General features: G+C 39.8%; 2 protein-coding genes across 2 annotated transcripts; both read right to left on the bottom strand.

Moving 5' to 3' along the window:
- Positions 1-4,686: 4,686 nt before the first annotated feature.
- On the bottom strand, positions 4,687-7,363 carry LOC110913306 (mediator of RNA polymerase II transcription subunit 11). Its single transcript, XM_022158147.2, has 3 exons — positions 7,109-7,363; positions 6,928-7,044; positions 4,687-4,878 (listed from the first exon to the last, which is right to left on the bottom strand). Exons 1-3 carry the CDS (start codon positions 7,196-7,198, stop codon positions 4,687-4,689), a joined length of 399 nt encoding a protein of 132 aa, XP_022013839.1. The 5' UTR covers positions 7,199-7,363.
- A 434-nt stretch (positions 7,364-7,797) lies between these two features.
- On the bottom strand, positions 7,798-12,263 carry LOC110910717 (uncharacterized protein DDB_G0285917). Its single transcript, XM_022155318.2, has 3 exons — positions 11,788-12,263; positions 8,846-8,980; positions 7,798-8,123 (listed from the first exon to the last, which is right to left on the bottom strand). The coding sequence occupies exons 1-3, from the start codon at positions 12,103-12,105 to the stop codon at positions 8,016-8,018; spliced, it is 561 nt and encodes a 186-aa protein (XP_022011010.1). The 5' UTR covers positions 12,106-12,263; the 3' UTR covers positions 7,798-8,015.
- Between the last annotated feature and the right edge of the window lie 6,624 nt (positions 12,264-18,887).

The following is an 18,887-nucleotide window of genomic DNA, read 5'->3' as shown; positions in this document are numbered from 1 at the left end:
TATATCTACCCGTTGACAGTTTTGAATAGATGATTATTATTAGGGGAATTTTCAGGTGACAGAGTGAATTTCGAGTTCTGTTTTGAGTCTCATTTGCACCTCCGACATCATCTTCATCGCTAACCACTACCATCCATCCTTTTCTACTCACGTGAACTCCGGTGACCACCATCATCTTTTCTAGCTCGCGTTCATCACCGGTGCAGGTGTTTGGGGGATGATAAGTTGGGTTTGGAGAAGATGATGGTTGGGTTGAGGGATGATAAGTATGCTGAGTTTCTTTTATGAGGTAAAGAATTAATTAATTTAATTATTTTAGTTAATAATTTATTAAAATAATACTTGTAATGACCAAATTACCCCTGAGGAAAAGGACAAAATATCAAGATTTAATTTGAGGAATTTGAGTCGATTTCACTTTTGGACCAAAATGGCAACAAAACTGAAACCACAGGGACCCAGATGCAAAAGGTTTGAGATTTGGACTAAAGTGGCAAAATTGCGTCTCCGTAGTATAAAAAATACCCCTCAACTCCGTCTACGTAGTATAAAATTTTTATTTTTCGATATTATACAATGGATACCCCTGATATAGAAAAAAAAACAAAAAAAAAATGGCATACACCATTTTTGGGCTAGATCCACCACTGACGTAATTACTTATAAATGTTTAAGTAACTTACACTATTAATATAATACAATACAATAAATGATGTTATATTATAGCTAAATTTCCAAATATCCTAATAAGTATCAATGAAAAAACATATGTTACTTATGAAGCTACACCTGATTCTTTTGAGCTAGACTAATCTCACATGAATAAGAGCAATGTTATAAGAATCGTTAGGCGCTAGTCGGGCGGTGGGATACCGACTAGCGATTAATCGGGATTAATCAGAATTAATTGGATCGAGATTTTTCTATCTAATTTTTAGTTATATACATACACACACATTTTTATGTGTAGTTTTCTAAAGTAGACATGTTTTAACCCCTCATTGACCCATTTTTTAGGTAATTCGAAGGAATTTATAAGGTTTGGTCGAAATTTGGCCGGCGTCTGGCCAAAATTTGGTCAGAATAGGACCGCCATTGACCGCCTAGCGAAAAATCGGCCATTGATCGGTGAACCTTCGATTAGTGGTTAATCGGAGACTAGTCGGGATTTTTACAACCATGAATAAGAAACATTAAAAATGGAAGAAATACGTTTGATTTTAAGATTCGGCTTTAACCGGAAGGTTTCTACATCCAATATGTTTATGGAAAAAGATCTAAATGTAATAGCAAAGTGTACCACTGAATTTGCCAAGAGTACGTTTGGTGTATTCTAATGTATGTGTTTATGTAAAAACCAAAACACGTCATATGTTAGATATTTTAACGTAATCAGGACTAACTTGGTAAGCAAAGGGAATTATAATATACATCGAACAAGTTAAAAGATATTTGGAGACACGAGAGTCTCAATGTATATTGCTCCTTCACGTGCGTAGGGCCATTGTCATGGATGCGAGTGAAACCTATAGTCGGTAATGAAGTCCTCGAGATCCACATTCTTAAAAGAGTTCATCTTTACCTCCAAAATCGCAAGCCAGTCCTCGTTCCTCCTAATGTGTGTACGCCTCACTCTAGTGGGGATGTTAAAAATCTGGCTAGAGAATGCCGCCGCTTTTGTCCACCCATTGCCATCCATCCTCCATAGATCAAACTTCAAACCACTATCTTCATAATACGTTATACACGAGTGTATGCACCCATCGAGAGCTACTACACTCACACACCATGTTGAATGCCCACATGGAGCGCATGGAAATTGTATCTCCTTAAGCTTTTCAGCCTCCACATCAAAACTCATAAGGCACCATGAACCGCTCATATTCTTTTCCAGCTTGAAGTAAACTTTCCCACCCAAGAAAGTAGCTAGCAACCACTCGAAGTTCGATATATGGTTTGCTAATATCTAGAGATGGAATCTTTCTCCATGAATAGATAAAAGCGCCCTCGGATACTATATGTACAAGTTTGTAACAGTTAGAGGAGTCGATGTAGAAAGCAAAAGCACCTCGGACACTATATGTACAAGTTCATTACCAACTATATGTTTCATTCGCATCCATGGCAATGGCCCTATGACCATGAAGGAGCAATATACATTGAGACTTTCGTGTCTCAAATATCATTACAGAATTTGGACCTTATTTTCGAAACAAAAATCAAGGCATTTTGAAAGCTTTTTATTCAAAATTAAAAGATACTCATCCCTAACCCTAAAATTCGTATCAGTTTTTGGTTACATCACTACGGTTCATTCACGAATTCTAAAACACACATATTGTTGTTCAATTTCTTAAATCAGAGTTGTATCCGATTAAATTATTCAGGAGGACCACCAAAATAATTTGATCTGAGAGTGATTACACGCCTCTCTGTTTATCCGTATTTATAAAATTCCCCAACACCATAAATGTAAAAACACAACATTAACATCACAGAAAAATAATCAAATCTTCCGTTGAATGGTGCAACTTGCTGAATAACTCGTTTAAGAAAAAAAGTCATGTTTGACTTATCTAACTCGTTTAAGAAAAGAGGTCATGTTATGTTTGGGATAGTAGAATTACACGAGTCGATCTGTAATGATTTTCAAAAGTTTTTCATTTTTGAAGGGAGTGATTTAGCAATTTAAGATTGATTGTTAATTATTTTTACTTTTTAGAACTTTTAATTGAAGGGAGTGATTTAGAAATTTGAGATTGATTGTTAAATATTTTTACTTTTTAGAACTTTTAAAAGGAGGGTCTCATCATCTCACTTCTCAATTTATTCATGAATTTGAAACCACTAATTGGTTCTGTCTTGGAATGGGTTTTACTATTTTCATTTCTTTTACTAAACACCATTTTTTTTTTTAATTTAAGGTAAAATTGTCACCAACCTCATTGGTATACCATTTGTGGGTAAGGATAGTGTAAAAAGTGCTCAAAGTGTGAGAAGTGTAAGAAGTGTATTATAACACTATATATAATACTATATAACATCATATAAACATCGTATAACAATATGTAACACCATATAATACCATATAACACTATGTAACACTATATATCATTATATAACAAATATAACACTATACATCTATAATACACATGCTATCAGACAACCTATAGTGTTATATTTGTTATATAATGATATATAGTTTTACATAGTGTTATATGGTATTATATGGTGTTATATATTGTTATACGGTGTTTATATGGTGTTATATAGTATTATATATAGTGTTATAATACACTTCTTACACTTCTCACACTTTGAGCACTTTTTACAGGATCCTCTACCTACCATTTGTTATAGTTAAATTTAATTATCATTTATCTGGTTTATATACACATTATTTTTATACACGTTTCGATATAAATTTTGTAATAACAAAGTCGTATTTAATTTATCATTTGTAATGGGCTAAATGTTTAATGGGTTGTGTAAATAAGAAATCCATAGCCTAATACACATAATTGGTGTTTATGTTCCTTGGTTTGAAATTTAAATCAAATTGCGTCTTCTAAAACCAAATATGTAATCCGGTTTTGTTCAGTTTGATACTTTGATGTTTGAACCCGAATATTTGACACTCCTAGCAAAAAGTCCGAATAAGACCACTCCGAAACAGTTAGGACTTGCCATTGGGGCAATCCACTTTTTAGAACGCCAACACACACTCTAATTCAGTTACTAAACTACACTTTTTTTGTGCACCACACGGATTGAACCCTCACCATTTGGAAACACAAAACCTTATACAACACCTTAGTACTAGAAACCAAAACATTTGTTGTTTAAACTCTTCTAATTCAACTTGGCCCGCTTGCCCCCTTTCTGCGGGTGTCGAATCTCTCTCTCGATCCATCTTCTCACACCGCATACCCATTGCTGCAAATAAGTCCGACCTGTTCTATCATTTTCATTAAAGGGCCAAATGTGTTACCTATGCACAATGATGACCACATATGAAATTTCTAAAAGCTAGAAACTAAAACAATATTATGATGATACGACGTGGACTATCCTAGTAATTAATTCTACTATTTTTTTTTTTGAACAACAAAAAATTTCACGTGTAAACCCACCCTGTTCGGGGTTGTCCAAGGAGACCGTGCCCCCCCTGATGCGCGGGAACAAGATGGAATCCGTGAACCCAATAATAGATAGGTTTCGTAACTTTGAAGAGTTCATCATGTTCCACAAATAATATGTTGTTATGTTTGTTTGGTTGTAAGTGATTGTTTGAAGTTGTAAAAAGGGTGGGGACAAGCAGTCCAGGCCCCTACAAAGAGCTGTGTCACGCAGGTACTCTTTTATCATATTTCATGCAACACAACACAACAAAACAGATCAATTTATTCATGCATTGGGCTGTGGTGGGCCAGTACACTAATATAGTACAATGTTTTTAAATTTTACTTGGGCCATTTCTACGAATTGTTCATGAAAATTGAAAAGTTACATTGTATAAATGAATGGTTGGATAAATAGTTTTTATCTACCAAAGTGCCTTTAGCCTACGGTATCCAAGTGTGTAAAATGTGCCCATCCCTGACGGTGGATAATGGTGTAGAATTAGAAGTAGATTAAATTGGTGTTAAAAAAATAAGTTTTTACTTATTTTCTGAAAGATGGATATCATATTTCTGAAAGATGAAATATGTAGGGGGCGTCAATTGTTTCTTTCATCGCTTTCAATTTCTCAATAACATACTCAACTTTCTTGCAGCAGATTTCATTTGATATTCGTGCTATGTAATCACATTTCCCAAATGGACGGTATTCGCACGCGCTTTTAATCTCTTCCCTCAAACTGGTCACTTGTATATTCTAACATACATCATACAACTATTAGCATACATACTGACGACGGGCCAATGGGGTATCCCATTTACCCGTCTTGGGCTGCTGTCATGAGGGCCCAACAGATAAGGCCCAAAGGCAGTTTAACTTGCCCACTAAGGTTTCCCTTATACGAAAATGTGCGGGAAGAAAAGGATCAGAAAAACAGGCTGCATTTAATGCATGACATGAAGAGGATCTTGGTTGGCACTGTAATTCTTAGCCGGAAACATTTAATGAGGCGAAAATCCTACCGTTGGGGGTCAGACACGTGTCTGAGCCCCCCGAAGACCAGCAGAATCCGTTAGATCGTCTCATTAAGATATCCCACATGGGAGATAAGGTCTCGGGGTTATATAAGGAAGAAAGGAGATGATCAAGAGGCAGGTTCAAGGTATTTCACTAATAACTCTCTCATTTATTCCGACCGATATTCCTCCACATTAAATACACACACATTTATTAGATTCACACCATAGAGAAATATTCCGGTGATTATACTCATCGGAATAAGCTTTTCATACTCTCCGGCAAGTTTACTTATTCTCACGCCGGAGCTTGGTCACGGATGATCGGAGTGTCGCGCTCCGGTCAATGATAAAATTTATAAGCCCTATTTACCCTTAACAAATAGCTAGTGGTAGCAAGGGGTCGAACCACGAAGAGTATGTGGTTTGCGAATGGACTTGATTGATTTTAAAGATTTGTCACAATTATGAAGCTTACTAGATTGTTTTTATGAATTTTGTTGGTTAAGAAAATGGGTCGGAATGAACCGACAATTTGGTTTTAATTATTAGCTAACAAGAACTTAAACAAATGCACGGATTGTAATTGATGGTTTAACACAAGATACGTAAACACAAATCACACCCGGGTTTCGGATTAATAAGTATCTAGAGTTATTTAGCATGAACGGTTTGATTATTTTATGAACACCAATGATTTCTTGAGTTTGTAAATTGAAAACCTAATTGTAGACATCAACAATCATCTAACATACGCAAATGGTGCAAGAAAACCTTCACAATATGAATTAAAGACAATTGTATGTTTTATAATCAAGAACAATGAACAAACCCTAGCACGAATCAAAACTCATAGTAGTAATCATCTCTCAATGTCAATGATGCAAGAAAATCTTAACAATTTCGAGTTCAAAACAATACTAACAATCAATCCGCACAATTTCAATCAAAAGATTACAAAATGTTTATATCAAACCAAAGCATGAAAAATTAAACCCTAGAAAACTCACAACCTTTCACCCGGGGATGATCTTGAAGAAATTAGCCACTCATGGTTGATGATTAATCTTCAAAACTTGATGGAATATGATAATGGATCAATTGGAACCTTCAAAACTCTCTCAAAATCGCCTATGGAGGTCTAGAATGGAGTATGTGTAACTGTCCTAGCTAGGTATTCGAAATTGGGTTTTAACTAAAGTTTTCCCCAAATTCACGCTGGGGACCAGCGTCTGGGACGCTGGTCTGGGCGTTTGGGACGCCGGTATCAGAAGTCTTTTTCCGGTTTTCGTCGTTTAGCTCCGTTTTTTCGCTCCCGTTCTTCCTAACTTCATTCCCAATCTCCATTAAGCTTCCAAAATACACCTTAAACATGTCAAGGCCTGCAAAATACAAACCATCTCAAAGTAGTGTGTTCTAAAACTCAATTTCACATAAATCGGTAAAATTAAACACGTTAAGCTTTGGAAACTTACCAACCCATCAACGGATCCCCCTCCCGGGGCCCCCCGTGACGAGGCTAACGGTTTACTTTTTTGTAGCAACGAAGGCTGGGATATTCCGATGTCAGCGAAGACCCTTTGAACGTCATCAGGGATTTGGGTATTCGACACATACCCTGTCCTGTTTAAGCTAATATTCAATTATATCAACAACATAAACATGAAACAGATTACAGAAGCAGATGTAACATCAATATATGATGTCAACTATCATTTTGTTGTTAAATATTTAGTGGAAAAAATAAACACAAATCAATATGCATTAAACTGTGAAAAGTTAAAACTACCTTGATTAATTGCATGAACTCGCTGCAGTGATTGTTGATCAATTCCTTCCTGGGTCCACTAGGGATCGCGAACTCTTCCATCAACCTACCCGCGAGTTCCAATACTCTAAGAATAACACCATCACTTGGAATCCATCCAAATCAAATATACTAGCCCCGTTCAATCATTGAGGTAGCTTACCTTGTCAACAGTTTGGAGACGTTGCAACGATGCATTTTGTTTCTGTGAATCCATCCAATCGCACGCTGCATTTTGTTTCGGTGAATCCATCCAATCACACGCTGCATTTTGTTTCTGTTATTGGTCCCTTGCCGAGATATCGGTGCAAAATATTGGTTACAATATCGGCGATGTTGACTGATATCAGTACCTTTCTTCTTAGTTCTACCATTTGTCTTTCTTCTTATTGTTGCTATTAGTGTTTTAACTCTTAATTGTTAGTTGTTATTGTTAAACGTTAATGTTTTAAGTCTTAGTCAGTTCCTACTTACTACAACTGTTAGTGTTTTGAAAGTTGCAAAAGGTTAATTTGTTAATGATAGGAAAGTATACCGTATTGTTAGTGTTAAATTGTTATATATATAAATTTAGCGTAATAGTAAAATTACCGATATCCCACCACGGTAACCGATATCTCAAAATTTAAGGTCTTAAAATTTTAACCTAAAGCCCTAGCCTTATTTCTTTCTTCGTGGAGGTAAAATATATGCGCAGGTCTTTTTTAGAAAAACAAACACCACCTAAATATAGCAAGATGAAAGTGCCTTCCGGATAGGAAGTCCAAGTTCAGCACTGCTATGGCATGTGGCTGATCTTTATTACAATTTTAATTTTTAATGCGGATAAAAATAAATAAATAAACAGAACAATGTTAAATATAGGAGAAACTATCATTCAGAATTCTTTTAAGTTCCAGTCTGAGTCCAGAAACATTTCAAATCAGTCAAAAATTGTTCAATTTCAAAGTTTTCTATGTAAGAAGTGTGCACATTCACACTTTTTAAATGGTCCAGAATCATCTAGCTCACAATCAATTCTGTCTGGGATTTGTTAGGAAATAATTGCCAACTCATCTTGCATCCGGCAGCTATTCACCGTCTTCATCTTCATCTCCATCACCGTCACCATCATCACGAGCATTTAAATTCAAACTTAAACCCGCAGTGCTTTTGTCTGCCTGGATACTCTCAGAAACCTGAAGAACAAACAGATCAATTTGACCAGACATTGTTTCATAAAAGGTTTTGACTATAAATAAAAAATTGAGTAAACTGCCATTTTGGTCCCTGAGGTTTGGTTACTTTTGCCACTTTAGTCCAAAACTCAAACCTTTTGCATCTGGGTCCCTGTGGTTTCAGTTTTATTGCCATTTTGGTCCAAAAATGAAATCAGGTCATACTTGTCTTATAAAATCCTGCAATTTTGTTATTTTCCTCAGGGGCAAATCAGGACATATTTGTCTTATAAAATATGGTATTTATTTATAAAAAAGAAATGATCATTTTGCCCCTGCGGAAAATGACAAAATAACAGGATTTTATAAGACAAATATGACCTGATTTCATTTTTGGACCAAAATGGCAATAAAACTGAAACCACAGGGACCCAGATGCAAAAAGTTTGAGTTTTGGACTAAATTGGCAAAATTGACCAAACCACAGGGACCAAAATGGCAGTTTACTCTAAAAAATTTAAAAAACCCCTCAATCATTGCAGCAAAAAACCAAGTATCTTTGTCAATATCCTCTAATGAGTTTACATTGCCAAAAAGACTAAATTTTGCCATTCAGAAAGGACTAGCGGCGCATCTTCTGCTCGTTTGCCTTCTATTTCGGTTTGTCAGCAACAAAATTTACTCAACCAACAAATGACTCGATAACTTTCCGTTTATTTATTATATTTTTACAAATGCATTACCTGATTCTCTTCCATTGGCACATCATTCATGTCAGGCTTGGAAGATGGCTCGGCCTCTGGAGCAACTGGGTCACTCTCAGTGGGTTTGGCTTCATCAGTCTGCGCCTCATTATTTTGTTCCTCCAATAGAGCTATCTGATCACCCATCCACAAGTAAAAAAACCATCACCCAACATAAGATAATCGCTTTCCGTGTATGTTATAATACACAATATTCCAAATGTCTATGATCATCATATACACGCCCTTCTAAAACAAAACAAATAAGCACAAAGCAAGTGAAGTTGTACAACGAATGAACTAGTGCCGTAATGCTTTCAGTTTCACCTTCCACAAACGGCAATCGATCAACATTAGATTGGTGATATTTGAACCCATATCCTAGGTGGTAACGATTTCAAGATCAAGGGGGGGTCAAGTACCACCAAACAAATCAAAATTTTGCCTTGCAAGATACTAGTACCTAGAGGATGAAGACAAATAAAACTTCTAGAGTTGAGTTCTTCTTAGTTGTTTCCGAGTACAGTCCGACGGAAAACTGGGTTGGGTCTAAACAGTGGAACCAGCAATACGAAACCCATTAGAAATCTTGGACTGGTATTAGATCAAAGTTTCAGAAAAACAAAATGAGATTGAAGTAAATGAAAAAGATGGTGCGAAGAGCCATCTTGGATTTACATTCTATGCATCGACCACCTCACCACAGAATCAAAGGAGACTATGAAAAAGATTTTCATTGTGTCAGACTGTCAGAGCTAAACTTAGCAAACCATCAAGAAACACTCGGCCATCTTTTTCAAAACACTTTTTTTGGTTCATTAGCTGTTAAATAAGGAGCTATCATTCATCATGACATATAGTGTGACTACAGCCTCCAGGCGTGCGCCTAGGCCTACTTTTCAGGCCCAGCACATCCTTCTTGCTCTGCTTCAAAAGCGCCACTTTCAGACCCTTGGGGCGCGGTTATCAGGCCAACTTCCGACAAAACTCCGGCCAAAAATTATCTGAACAGGTTTGAACAAGTCTGAAACAGTTATACCAACCCTAAAGGCCTAAACAAGCCTGGAAGTCTTGAATCAACCTAAAACAATCGAAACTAGCCCTAAAGAAGCTAAAACCCCCAAAAGATGTATTTTTACACTAGACGCCTTGCCTAAAAAAATCCTCGCTTTTTAAGCGCATTGCACCAAGGTCCAAGGCTCACCCTTTGCGTATATGGGATCGCGTACTCCCTCCAGTTTACACACTTTAGATAGCAAGAAGCTCCTACATCAACAATGCCCTCAACAAGAAAAAAAGAGTAAACCCCTGAACCGAACTTAACATACCTGATACTTAAATAAGAATTACCTATTGGTATTTGGTTACTCCTCCTCCCAATATACGAGAATTTACAGAACTGTCTCCTCCTCCCAATCTTGGTTTTAAAAAGCGAGCCTGAGGCGCGCTTAAGTGCGAGGCGCACACTCTGGGGCTTTTTCACTCAGCGCCTAGAGTAATTACAAAAAGCGCCAAAAAGCGCGCTTTTCTGGCCTGAGGCGCGCGCCTCTTGTACCCAAGGCGTTTTAATGCATCTAACAGTTGTACCCTGGGTTTTTTGGCTTGTACATGCAGCTAAAATCATACAAAAACCATACTTATAGCTATATTTTGGATATGGAAAGCTAAAAACGTATGGGATATATAGAAATATATATATATAATTAGCTTGCGCCTCGGGTACGAAAAGCCCACCGCTTTTGCGCTTTGTGCCTCGGTTTTAGACCTCGTCGCTTTTGTGCGCCTCCCGCTTTTTAAAACCAAGCTCCCAATATAAGAGAATTTACAGAACTGACTCTTTAATAGCACAAGTTAAACTGGCAACTCTTAACTCCTCCTCCCAACACATTCTGTAGAATATCCTGCAATCTCGCTCCTCAATTAACAACAAAGATATCAAAGCTTAAAGTGTTCATCTCCACAGTATATGCCCTCTACCTATGTTTTTTCGGTTATTTGCGTCTCTTCTGTTTTTGAAAAGTTGGAATCCGTCTATATTACAGTTCATGTTGCCTCTCCCTCCTACCCATAAAATTCTAATTTATCAAAAGAGTTAACTGCCATTTTCGTCCCTGTGGTTTGGTGGAAAATGTCACTTCAGTCCAAAAAAAAATTGCGCCAGTTCCGTCCTCAACATTTTTGAAATGTGCCACTTCAGTCCAAAAAGATAACGCCTTGCGCAACTTCCGTCCTCAACGTCTTTAACGGCGCGTTATCTTTTTGGACTGAAGTGGCACGTTTCAAAAATGTAGAGGACGGAACTGGCGCTATTTTTTTTTGGACTAAAGTGGTATTTTCCACCAAACAACATGGACGAAAATGCCAGTTAACTCTTCTAAAAAACAAATAACAAAGATGGAAAATTTTGAAAAACAGCATGTTGAACAAATAAAACCGGATTGATCTGCGAGTCATGAATCACTTTAAGATCGAAACAATTCGATGGCTCACTCGAACTTCCAGTCGGATAAAACTCAGACTCGCAATTCTTCAAGAACCGGTTTGTGATTTGTGTGATTTTTTTCTCATGAACCACAAAGATCACCAAATGAAAGGTATTTCAAATAACCTAGGGTTAGGGACCATAATGCCAGATGGCAGTTTTCCTTTTATTAATTCAAATTGCTTCTATTTAGGAGCCAAAATCCTCCCCTTTGGACCCTGCTTATTTAATGTATATCATTATACACCATGGTCAACAAGTCAACCTAATTACACTAAAAAAACCTGTCATTAATCGTCTCTGTTTTAAATATTTTGAACATCTTGGTTTATTTATTATGCGATATAAAATATATATAATTGATAATCTAACAAAATAATTCTGAAAACATAAATCAGGACAAACAAAAATCAGATCGGACAAAAAAAAAATAAAAAAAAGAAAGTAACAAAAAACATACCGGAATATACTTCATCTTACGGCGAGGGGGCTCTTCAGCAGCCCCGTTATCATCACCGTTAGTATCGTCGTCAGTGGAGGCGTTATGATCTTTACGAATCGGCGTCCACTTGTAAAGCAAGATATGAGAGACGGCGTCGTTACTGTTACCGTTAGCAGAAGAGTTTCCGTTAGAATGGTGCTTGTTATTATTGTTGTTATCAGTGGACGGCGTTACGTGGATCCACTTCTTCTTCCACTTTCTAACCGGACCTGTGAAGACGGTGGCTGGACCGTAGCGGCTCGAGGATCGGCCCAGTCGAGCCCCAACTCCTTCCATCTCTGATTAAAAATATTATTAACGCGGATCGGTGGCTCGATTGATTGTTTTGTTTGACGATCTCTCTCTGTTTGGGGTTGGTTTGGTAACGTGTATCGATTTTCAAAGATTGGGGAAGATTAGGTGCGGGGGGGTGTAGCGTGCTTCGGTGTTGACGTGAATAAGAGCCGTCGATAACTACACGGATCCACTACTACATTAAACGTGACAAATGAAAACCTTTTGAGATTTTGTATAGTTCAGAGTCTTCTAATTTAAAAATAAAAAATAAAAAATAAAAAAAAAATCGCAAAATATAATACAATATCGAGAAAAAAAGATACGGCAAGTTGTAAAAAGACACAATTACGCAAATATAGAAATGACACAATGATACAAAAAAGAATACGGCAAGTCATAAAAAGACGCAATTACGCAAATATAGAAATGACACAATGATATAAAAAAAATTCTAAATTCTACAGTAAAAAAGACACAATGATATAAACAAAATTCTAAATTCTACAAGTTATAAATACAAAAGTAAAAATCTAAAATCTTATGTTATAGGTCAATTGAAGTCTGTTTGATACCCTTTTTGCGACTTCTTGTTTCTCAGAGACTTTGTATTTGATCTTAACCCTAATTCCTTATTTAAAAAGTTAATTACATGGTTAGTTTACATGGTTTGTCAAAAGTAACTATGTTAAGTAGGAAAGGGTTCAAAGAACTAGTTAGCCTTTTATTGTTTTTGTAGCAATGTTTAGCACTAATACTAACACCCATTAACTTTTTTTGTTAAATTTTGTAAATATGATTAAAATGCCCCTTTGATAACTAGAAGGATAATTTTTGTAACTAACTTAATAAAGCCCTAACTTGTTACTTGAAATTCTTATTACCCAGCATCGTTACTTTTAACTAGGGGTTTAAACGAGCCAACACCGTTTTTACATTAGTTGGTCGTTGACATTTAACAATATCGGTTAAAGCATTTTTGTTGGCGTTCCATTTATCGATTGATTATTATTTGAAGCCTATTAGATTCATTTTGAGCAACTTCCAGCTTCTTTGATAAATCGTGAATTAAAAAATTCTTTGAATAAATGAACTTTTATAACGTTTGCACTTCAGCGAGAGTCGTATTAAACTTTCTGTCACACCCCAACCGATGGCGGAAACATCGGGATGAGACGAACAAATTGCTCAAAACATCATAACACTGTGTGACAATATAAATTAAATTGAATTTCATAAATTGCTAAAGTATAATACAAGAATTCCACATAAACAACATTGTTTCGATTATACAACAACAAAATAGTTTAATCTAGGTGTGTTTCTAAGTCCACTTAAATCTTGTTTCTTCACTTAGCATCATCTTGTCTATCATCCTGCAACATGTATTAAAATAATCAACAAAAAGTTGGCGAGTATACAAGTTTTGTTACATAGCATAAAATAGAATAAAATTGTTTAACGTGTTCATATCCAACATAAATGACATGATGCAAGTTACTAATACGCTGGAATAGTGTCACTATATGTTCAAACCCGAGAATACAATGCGTTAAAAGAGCCTAATCCCAAGAGACTAGCGAGAGGTGAACATGTTTACATGTGGATAGAATATGATTCAAAAAGTTTCAAGTGTTTAGTGTTTTTACATAGAATACATGTTGCACCCAAAAGGGTTTAAAAAGTAAAATGGGTTCGAGTATACTCACAATATTGCTAATTCTTCCGATTATCCAATGTGACGAATTTGTTGAGACTAACAAGTTGAATGTGTTCGATTAGGAGTTTAAGAGATATCTACATATGGTCTAATGATTTGGAGTTTGTGGACATGAAAATAAACATATGAAAAGTAATCATCTTTTAACACATAGTGTTTAGATGATGTAACCAAACTCTTTGACAAGTGACCATTATATCATTATCAAAGGTTGATTACTTAGGTAATATATATAAGTTATGTAGTATGTAATATGTCAAACATGTCAAGCATGAGGTAGGAGAATGAATCATCCATTTAGGAACCTCTTAAGTGTCATAGAATTCATGTAGGAGGTAGGAAGAAAAGTCTTCCATTTAGGCACCTCTAAGTGTTCACCACTACACTTGATGTAAGAACATTCAAGGAGGGTCATGAACTTACAAGTAACACAAGAATATTAAACACTAATCTATGAGAAATCATCAAGCAATGTGTGGATTTTTATGTAGGACAACCCTAGTTAATCCGAAATCACACATACATCAAGTCTTGAACTTGAACATCACTTGTGGGTTAAACCCTTGAACAAAACAGAAAGTTTGTGAGGATTAATCCTCTGATTTTGAATGTCTCAACCTTGTTTTTAAGCCCAACTAACCATTCGATTGATAAAGTTTAGATGAAAACAAAAACGAACAGCCCACTTTGGAGCCTTTTCGGGGACATTCCAGGGCTTGGTTTTTCATGGAAAACCTGTGGAAATGTTCCTTAGGTCAATCCAAGCAAGTAGGAAGAAGAATCGATGAAAAGGGACAAGAAATGAAGGATTTATGCTTGTTTGAAGAATTCGTGTTGAATCTGTCCAAGACTCCGAATTTGCAGTTGATTGAGGGTGTTTGAGAGTGATTTTGAGGTGTTTGAAAAGTGTAAAATGCTTGGGGAATGATGGGTTTATATAGGGAAGAGTTAGGTTAGTTTGTAGTTGGGTAATTAATGCTAAACAAGGTTTAAATTCAAAGAAAAACACAAAAATCGCGCTAAAAATCGAGCTGTGAAGGGGTAAGGTCCCAGATCTCGCGTCAGCATCGACCGCGAGTGACCATTACCCTTATCAAAACCCCCACTAGCTAACAACCTACTTATGTCCGTGCGGGAACGCATCGACACAGTAGTTGAATCCAATCTGTCCAGTGATGGAGTAGGACTTACCTGGAATATGAGAACGGTATAGCGATGCGGCCGGCACCGCATCTGGTGTATGAAAACGGAAGTATTCACAGCGATGCGGCCTGGCACCGCATCCAGTGAACACTTCTATCAATACAGAGAAGCTGGATAACAGCAACAGTCACCACAGTCGACGATGCGGCCTGGCACCGCATCTCGCGTATTTCTTGATCAGAAGAGTAGGAACCGGGAACATCTACAGTTACCGCAGACAGCGATGCGGCTTGCACCGCACCCTGTCTACTCATCAAGTGGGACTGACACCACAGAGTAAGTAGCACCAATGGCAGCCGCCTGTCAGGACTACGTAAGCAACAGACTGACGTGGCGTCGCCTCCCCGGCCGACATGTCTGACACACCTGCAAAGGTGCAGCATGCCGTCAGTCTATCCATCCACCTCCTCCTTCACTCCTCGACTATAAATACCAACCCCAAACCAGGTTTGAGGTATCTCTTCACAACTCTCTCACTACTACTATGATCATACTTTGCTTCCCAAGCAGACTGCTGATTCTCACGCCGGAGAGTGGTAACAAGGAGCACCCCCCACCCCATCCTCCTTGTTACGAGTCACGGTTTGTTTCCTTGTGCAGGAGATCAACCCATCGGTGACCAGCCAGCGATCCTCGAGAGGAAGGGATTAACCCTTCTTGACGAGACCAGTGAGTTAACCCTGCCCGGTTAACCATTGTTTCATCATTGGCGCCCACCGCTGCTCTTAGCACTTTTTCAACCATCCTTTTCCCTCTCAAAAGATCATGACTGATCACCAAAACAACACTACCGGGGATAATCTACTCCCCACCAACCCAGGGAATGCGGGGACAGCTCCCCCAGACCCAAATCCGGGCCACATTGGCACCTCCACGCAAAGGGGTCCATCCCTAACGTTCGGACACGACCTATCACAGTACGCATCTGTGATCCCTCCGGACATGGACCCTCACACCTGGTATGACCAGCAGGCCGCCCTGCTGGCCGCAACATATAACCGAGCTTGCGCTGAAGCGCAAATACAGGCCGGGCCTATCCCGGCACCAACCACACCTGCGGGTCGGATTTTACAATACGACGACAGGGCACCCTCACGTCCAGCCTCCAGAAGCAGGCGTGAGGACCGCGGATCCTCTTACTGTGAGGTCCGCACATTAGATGAGGACGACTCCTTATACGGGTCCCGCACCAGAGGACCAATACAAAGCCGCCTAGGCCCCCAAGGTGGTAATAGGCGGCAATGCACAGTCCACCGCGGTTCCGGCATCCAAAGCCGGCTCGGACCGCTCCCCCAGTATGAAGGTTATGGCCGTACCGACCCGGACGACCATACATATTACGGGGATTCGCATGACACCAGCAGCAGACCGGGAGAACGCAACTATATTCCTCCCACTCATCAACGCAACACATACCTCAGGGCTGCAAAGCGCCCTGAAAACCAGCCCTATAGGCCGAAAGCTGCGGCCGAAAACTCAAAATTCACCCCGCGAATTGCCCACGCCTATGTCACCACAACAAAATTCTCATTCAACATTGTGAAATACAGCGGTTCGTCCGACTCAGACGACCACATAAACGTTTTCATGGGCGCGGGATGCAACGGCCAGTGGGATGAACCCACTTGGTGCATTTTTTTCCCCCAGACCCTCACAGGTCTGGCCAGGGCTTGGTTCGATTCTTTGCCAGTGGCGTCACTGGTCTCATTCGAGGACTTGCATGCGAAGTTCCTCGCCCATTTTAGCCAGCAACGACGTCACGAACGTGATTCGTCAGACGTCATGAATATCTGGCGAAGAGACGACGAATCTCTAGAATCATTCGTCGTCCGATACAATAAAGAGTGCCTAGAAATAGGTGACGTGGCAGACCAAATGGCACGGAACCATTTCATCAAGGCCGTCAGGGACAAGCAGATGGTTATGACCATCTCTGGCAAGGAGGGCTTGCCTAAAAAATGGGAAGATGTCATCGCCGCAGTCAAGACATACGCCCAGACGCAGCGGTCCCTTGAACCGCCTATGTCAAAGGCACAACCCCAAGCCGAAACCTCCCACCAGGGGTCCAAGCGTAACAATAAACGCAACCGAGACGTTGGAAATCGCGACAGCATTTCCAAACCATACTTCCCGCGGACCAACCCGTTTGACCCGCGGAACCACAATCCTCAACGGGACAACCGGGCACCAAAGAAAGATTCTCGGGAACGCGACTGGACCGAGATCACTGTGTCGCCAAGCGAAGTCCTTCTTACGGACGCACAGCTCTTGCGACCGGCCCAACCAATGAAGTCTAAGAAAAATCAGGATCTCACTCTCTATTGTGAGTATCATAAGGACTCGGGCCACACCACGAACAACTGCATCAGTCTCCGGCTGGAGATTGAGCGGGCCTTAAAAGAGGGGAAACTACAACATCTTTTGCCAGGTGGGCAGAAACCCACCAAGCGCATCACCCCTCATGGCGAAGGCACCTCCTCAGGGAAGAGGACCATGTACGTGGCCTCAACCCACATGATCAACGGAGGTAATGGTAGGCCGCGCAAGGCGGCGAGAAGACCGGACAATGACTGGAAAGACGAGCAAGTCGTCTTTCCAAAAGTCCGAGGCGGCCCGCGCGACAGACTCGCCGTCGTTATTACAGGTCAACTGGCTCATTACTGCACCGAGCGTCTATTCATCGACCCGGGCAGTACTTCCGATATCATCTATGAGCAATGCTTCAACCAGTTCGATCAGGAGGACAAAGATCGGTTGCAAGCAGTGGACTACCCGTTGGCCGGGTTCGCAGGGGAAACTGTCTTTCCCCTCGGCCAAATTACGTTTCCTGTGCGCCTTACCAGCGGAAGGCACACACGAACAGAAGAGGTAAACTTCATGGTTTTACCTCATACCTCCAGATATGACGTGCTCCTTGGGAGAGAATCCCAAGGTGATTTCAATATGATTACGTCCGTACCCCACTCTGCGGTCGGTTTCCCAACCGAAACGGGGGTCGCGATTATCTACGCACGCAGAGACGTCATGATGTCGGACGAAATACGTTCGACCAAGATAGCAAGGCCTACCCCTAACAACCAACCAGAAAAATGGTTTCTCAACGCGAGATACCCAGAAAAAAGGTTACGTTGGGCCACGCCTTGTCCCCTAACACCAAAGCGCACCTGAAGCAGCTTCTCTTCAGGAACCAAGACATTTTCGCGTGGACACCCGCAGACATGACTGAGGTCCCGCGTGAAATTGCGCAACATTGCTTAAATACCATGCCAGGTATTAAGCCGGTGATCCAAGGCCAACGCCACCTTGGTTCCGCTAAAAACCAGGCGATGCATGAGCAGGTGGAAGAACTGCTCTCCGCAGGCATCCTGCGGGAAGTTAAATACCAGACTTGGTTATCCAACCCAGTCATGGTAGAAAAACCATCCGGGGGCTGGCGCATGTGCGTCGATTACAAAGATCTCAACAAAGCCTGTCCCAAGGATTGTTACGCACTTCCGGAAATCGACGAAAAAGTCGACAACCTCGCACCATTCAGATGGAAGTGTTTCCTCGATTGTTATGAAGGCTACTACCAAGTGTTTCCGCACTCCCACCGGGAATTACTGCTATACAAAAATGCCGTTTGAGTTGCGCAACACAGGCGCAACCTATCAAAAACTAATGAACGACACTTTCCGCGCGCAAATAAGCAAAAGTGTCGAAATCTACATGGACGACCTAGTCGTCATGAGCATGGAGGAAGATACCATGCTCACTGATATTGAACGGACATTCCAAACTCTGCGAAGCGTTAACATAAAGCTCAATCCGGGGAAATGCTCGTTTGGAATGGAAGAAGGCAAATTCCTTGGATTCATCGTAA

Source organism: Helianthus annuus, chromosome 15, assembly GCF_002127325.2.
Source record: "Helianthus annuus cultivar XRQ/B chromosome 15, HanXRQr2.0-SUNRISE, whole genome shotgun sequence".
Classification (NCBI taxonomy): Eukaryota; Viridiplantae; Streptophyta; class Magnoliopsida; order Asterales; family Asteraceae; genus Helianthus; species Helianthus annuus.
This window is presented reverse-complemented; position numbering and strand designations above follow the sequence as displayed.

Excerpts from the sequence above, each read along its gene's own strand:
- LOC110913306 (XM_022158147.2), bottom strand. The coding sequence starts at position 7,198 with ATGGATTCACCGAAACAAAATGCAGCGTGCGATTGGATGGATTCACAG. Across the intron at positions 7,045-7,108 it reads GTCTCCAAACTGTTGACAAG|GTTATTCTTAGAGTATTGGA; the intron begins GTAAGCTACCTC and ends CCAAGTGATGGT. Across the intron at positions 4,879-6,927 it reads AGTTCATGCAATTAATCAAG|AATATACAAGTGACCAGTTT; the intron begins GTAGTTTTAACT and ends GATGTATGTTAG.
- LOC110910717 (XM_022155318.2), bottom strand. The coding sequence starts at position 12,105 with ATGGAAGGAGTTGGGGCTCGACTGGGCCGATCCTCGAGCCGCTACGGT. Across the intron at positions 8,981-11,787 it reads GTAAGATGAAGTATATTCCG|ATAGCTCTATTGGAGGAACA; the intron begins GTATGTTTTTTG and ends ATGGGTGATCAG. Across the intron at positions 8,124-8,845 it reads TGCCAATGGAAGAGAATCAG|GTTTCTGAGAGTATCCAGGC; the intron begins GTAATGCATTTG and ends TTTGTTCTTCAG.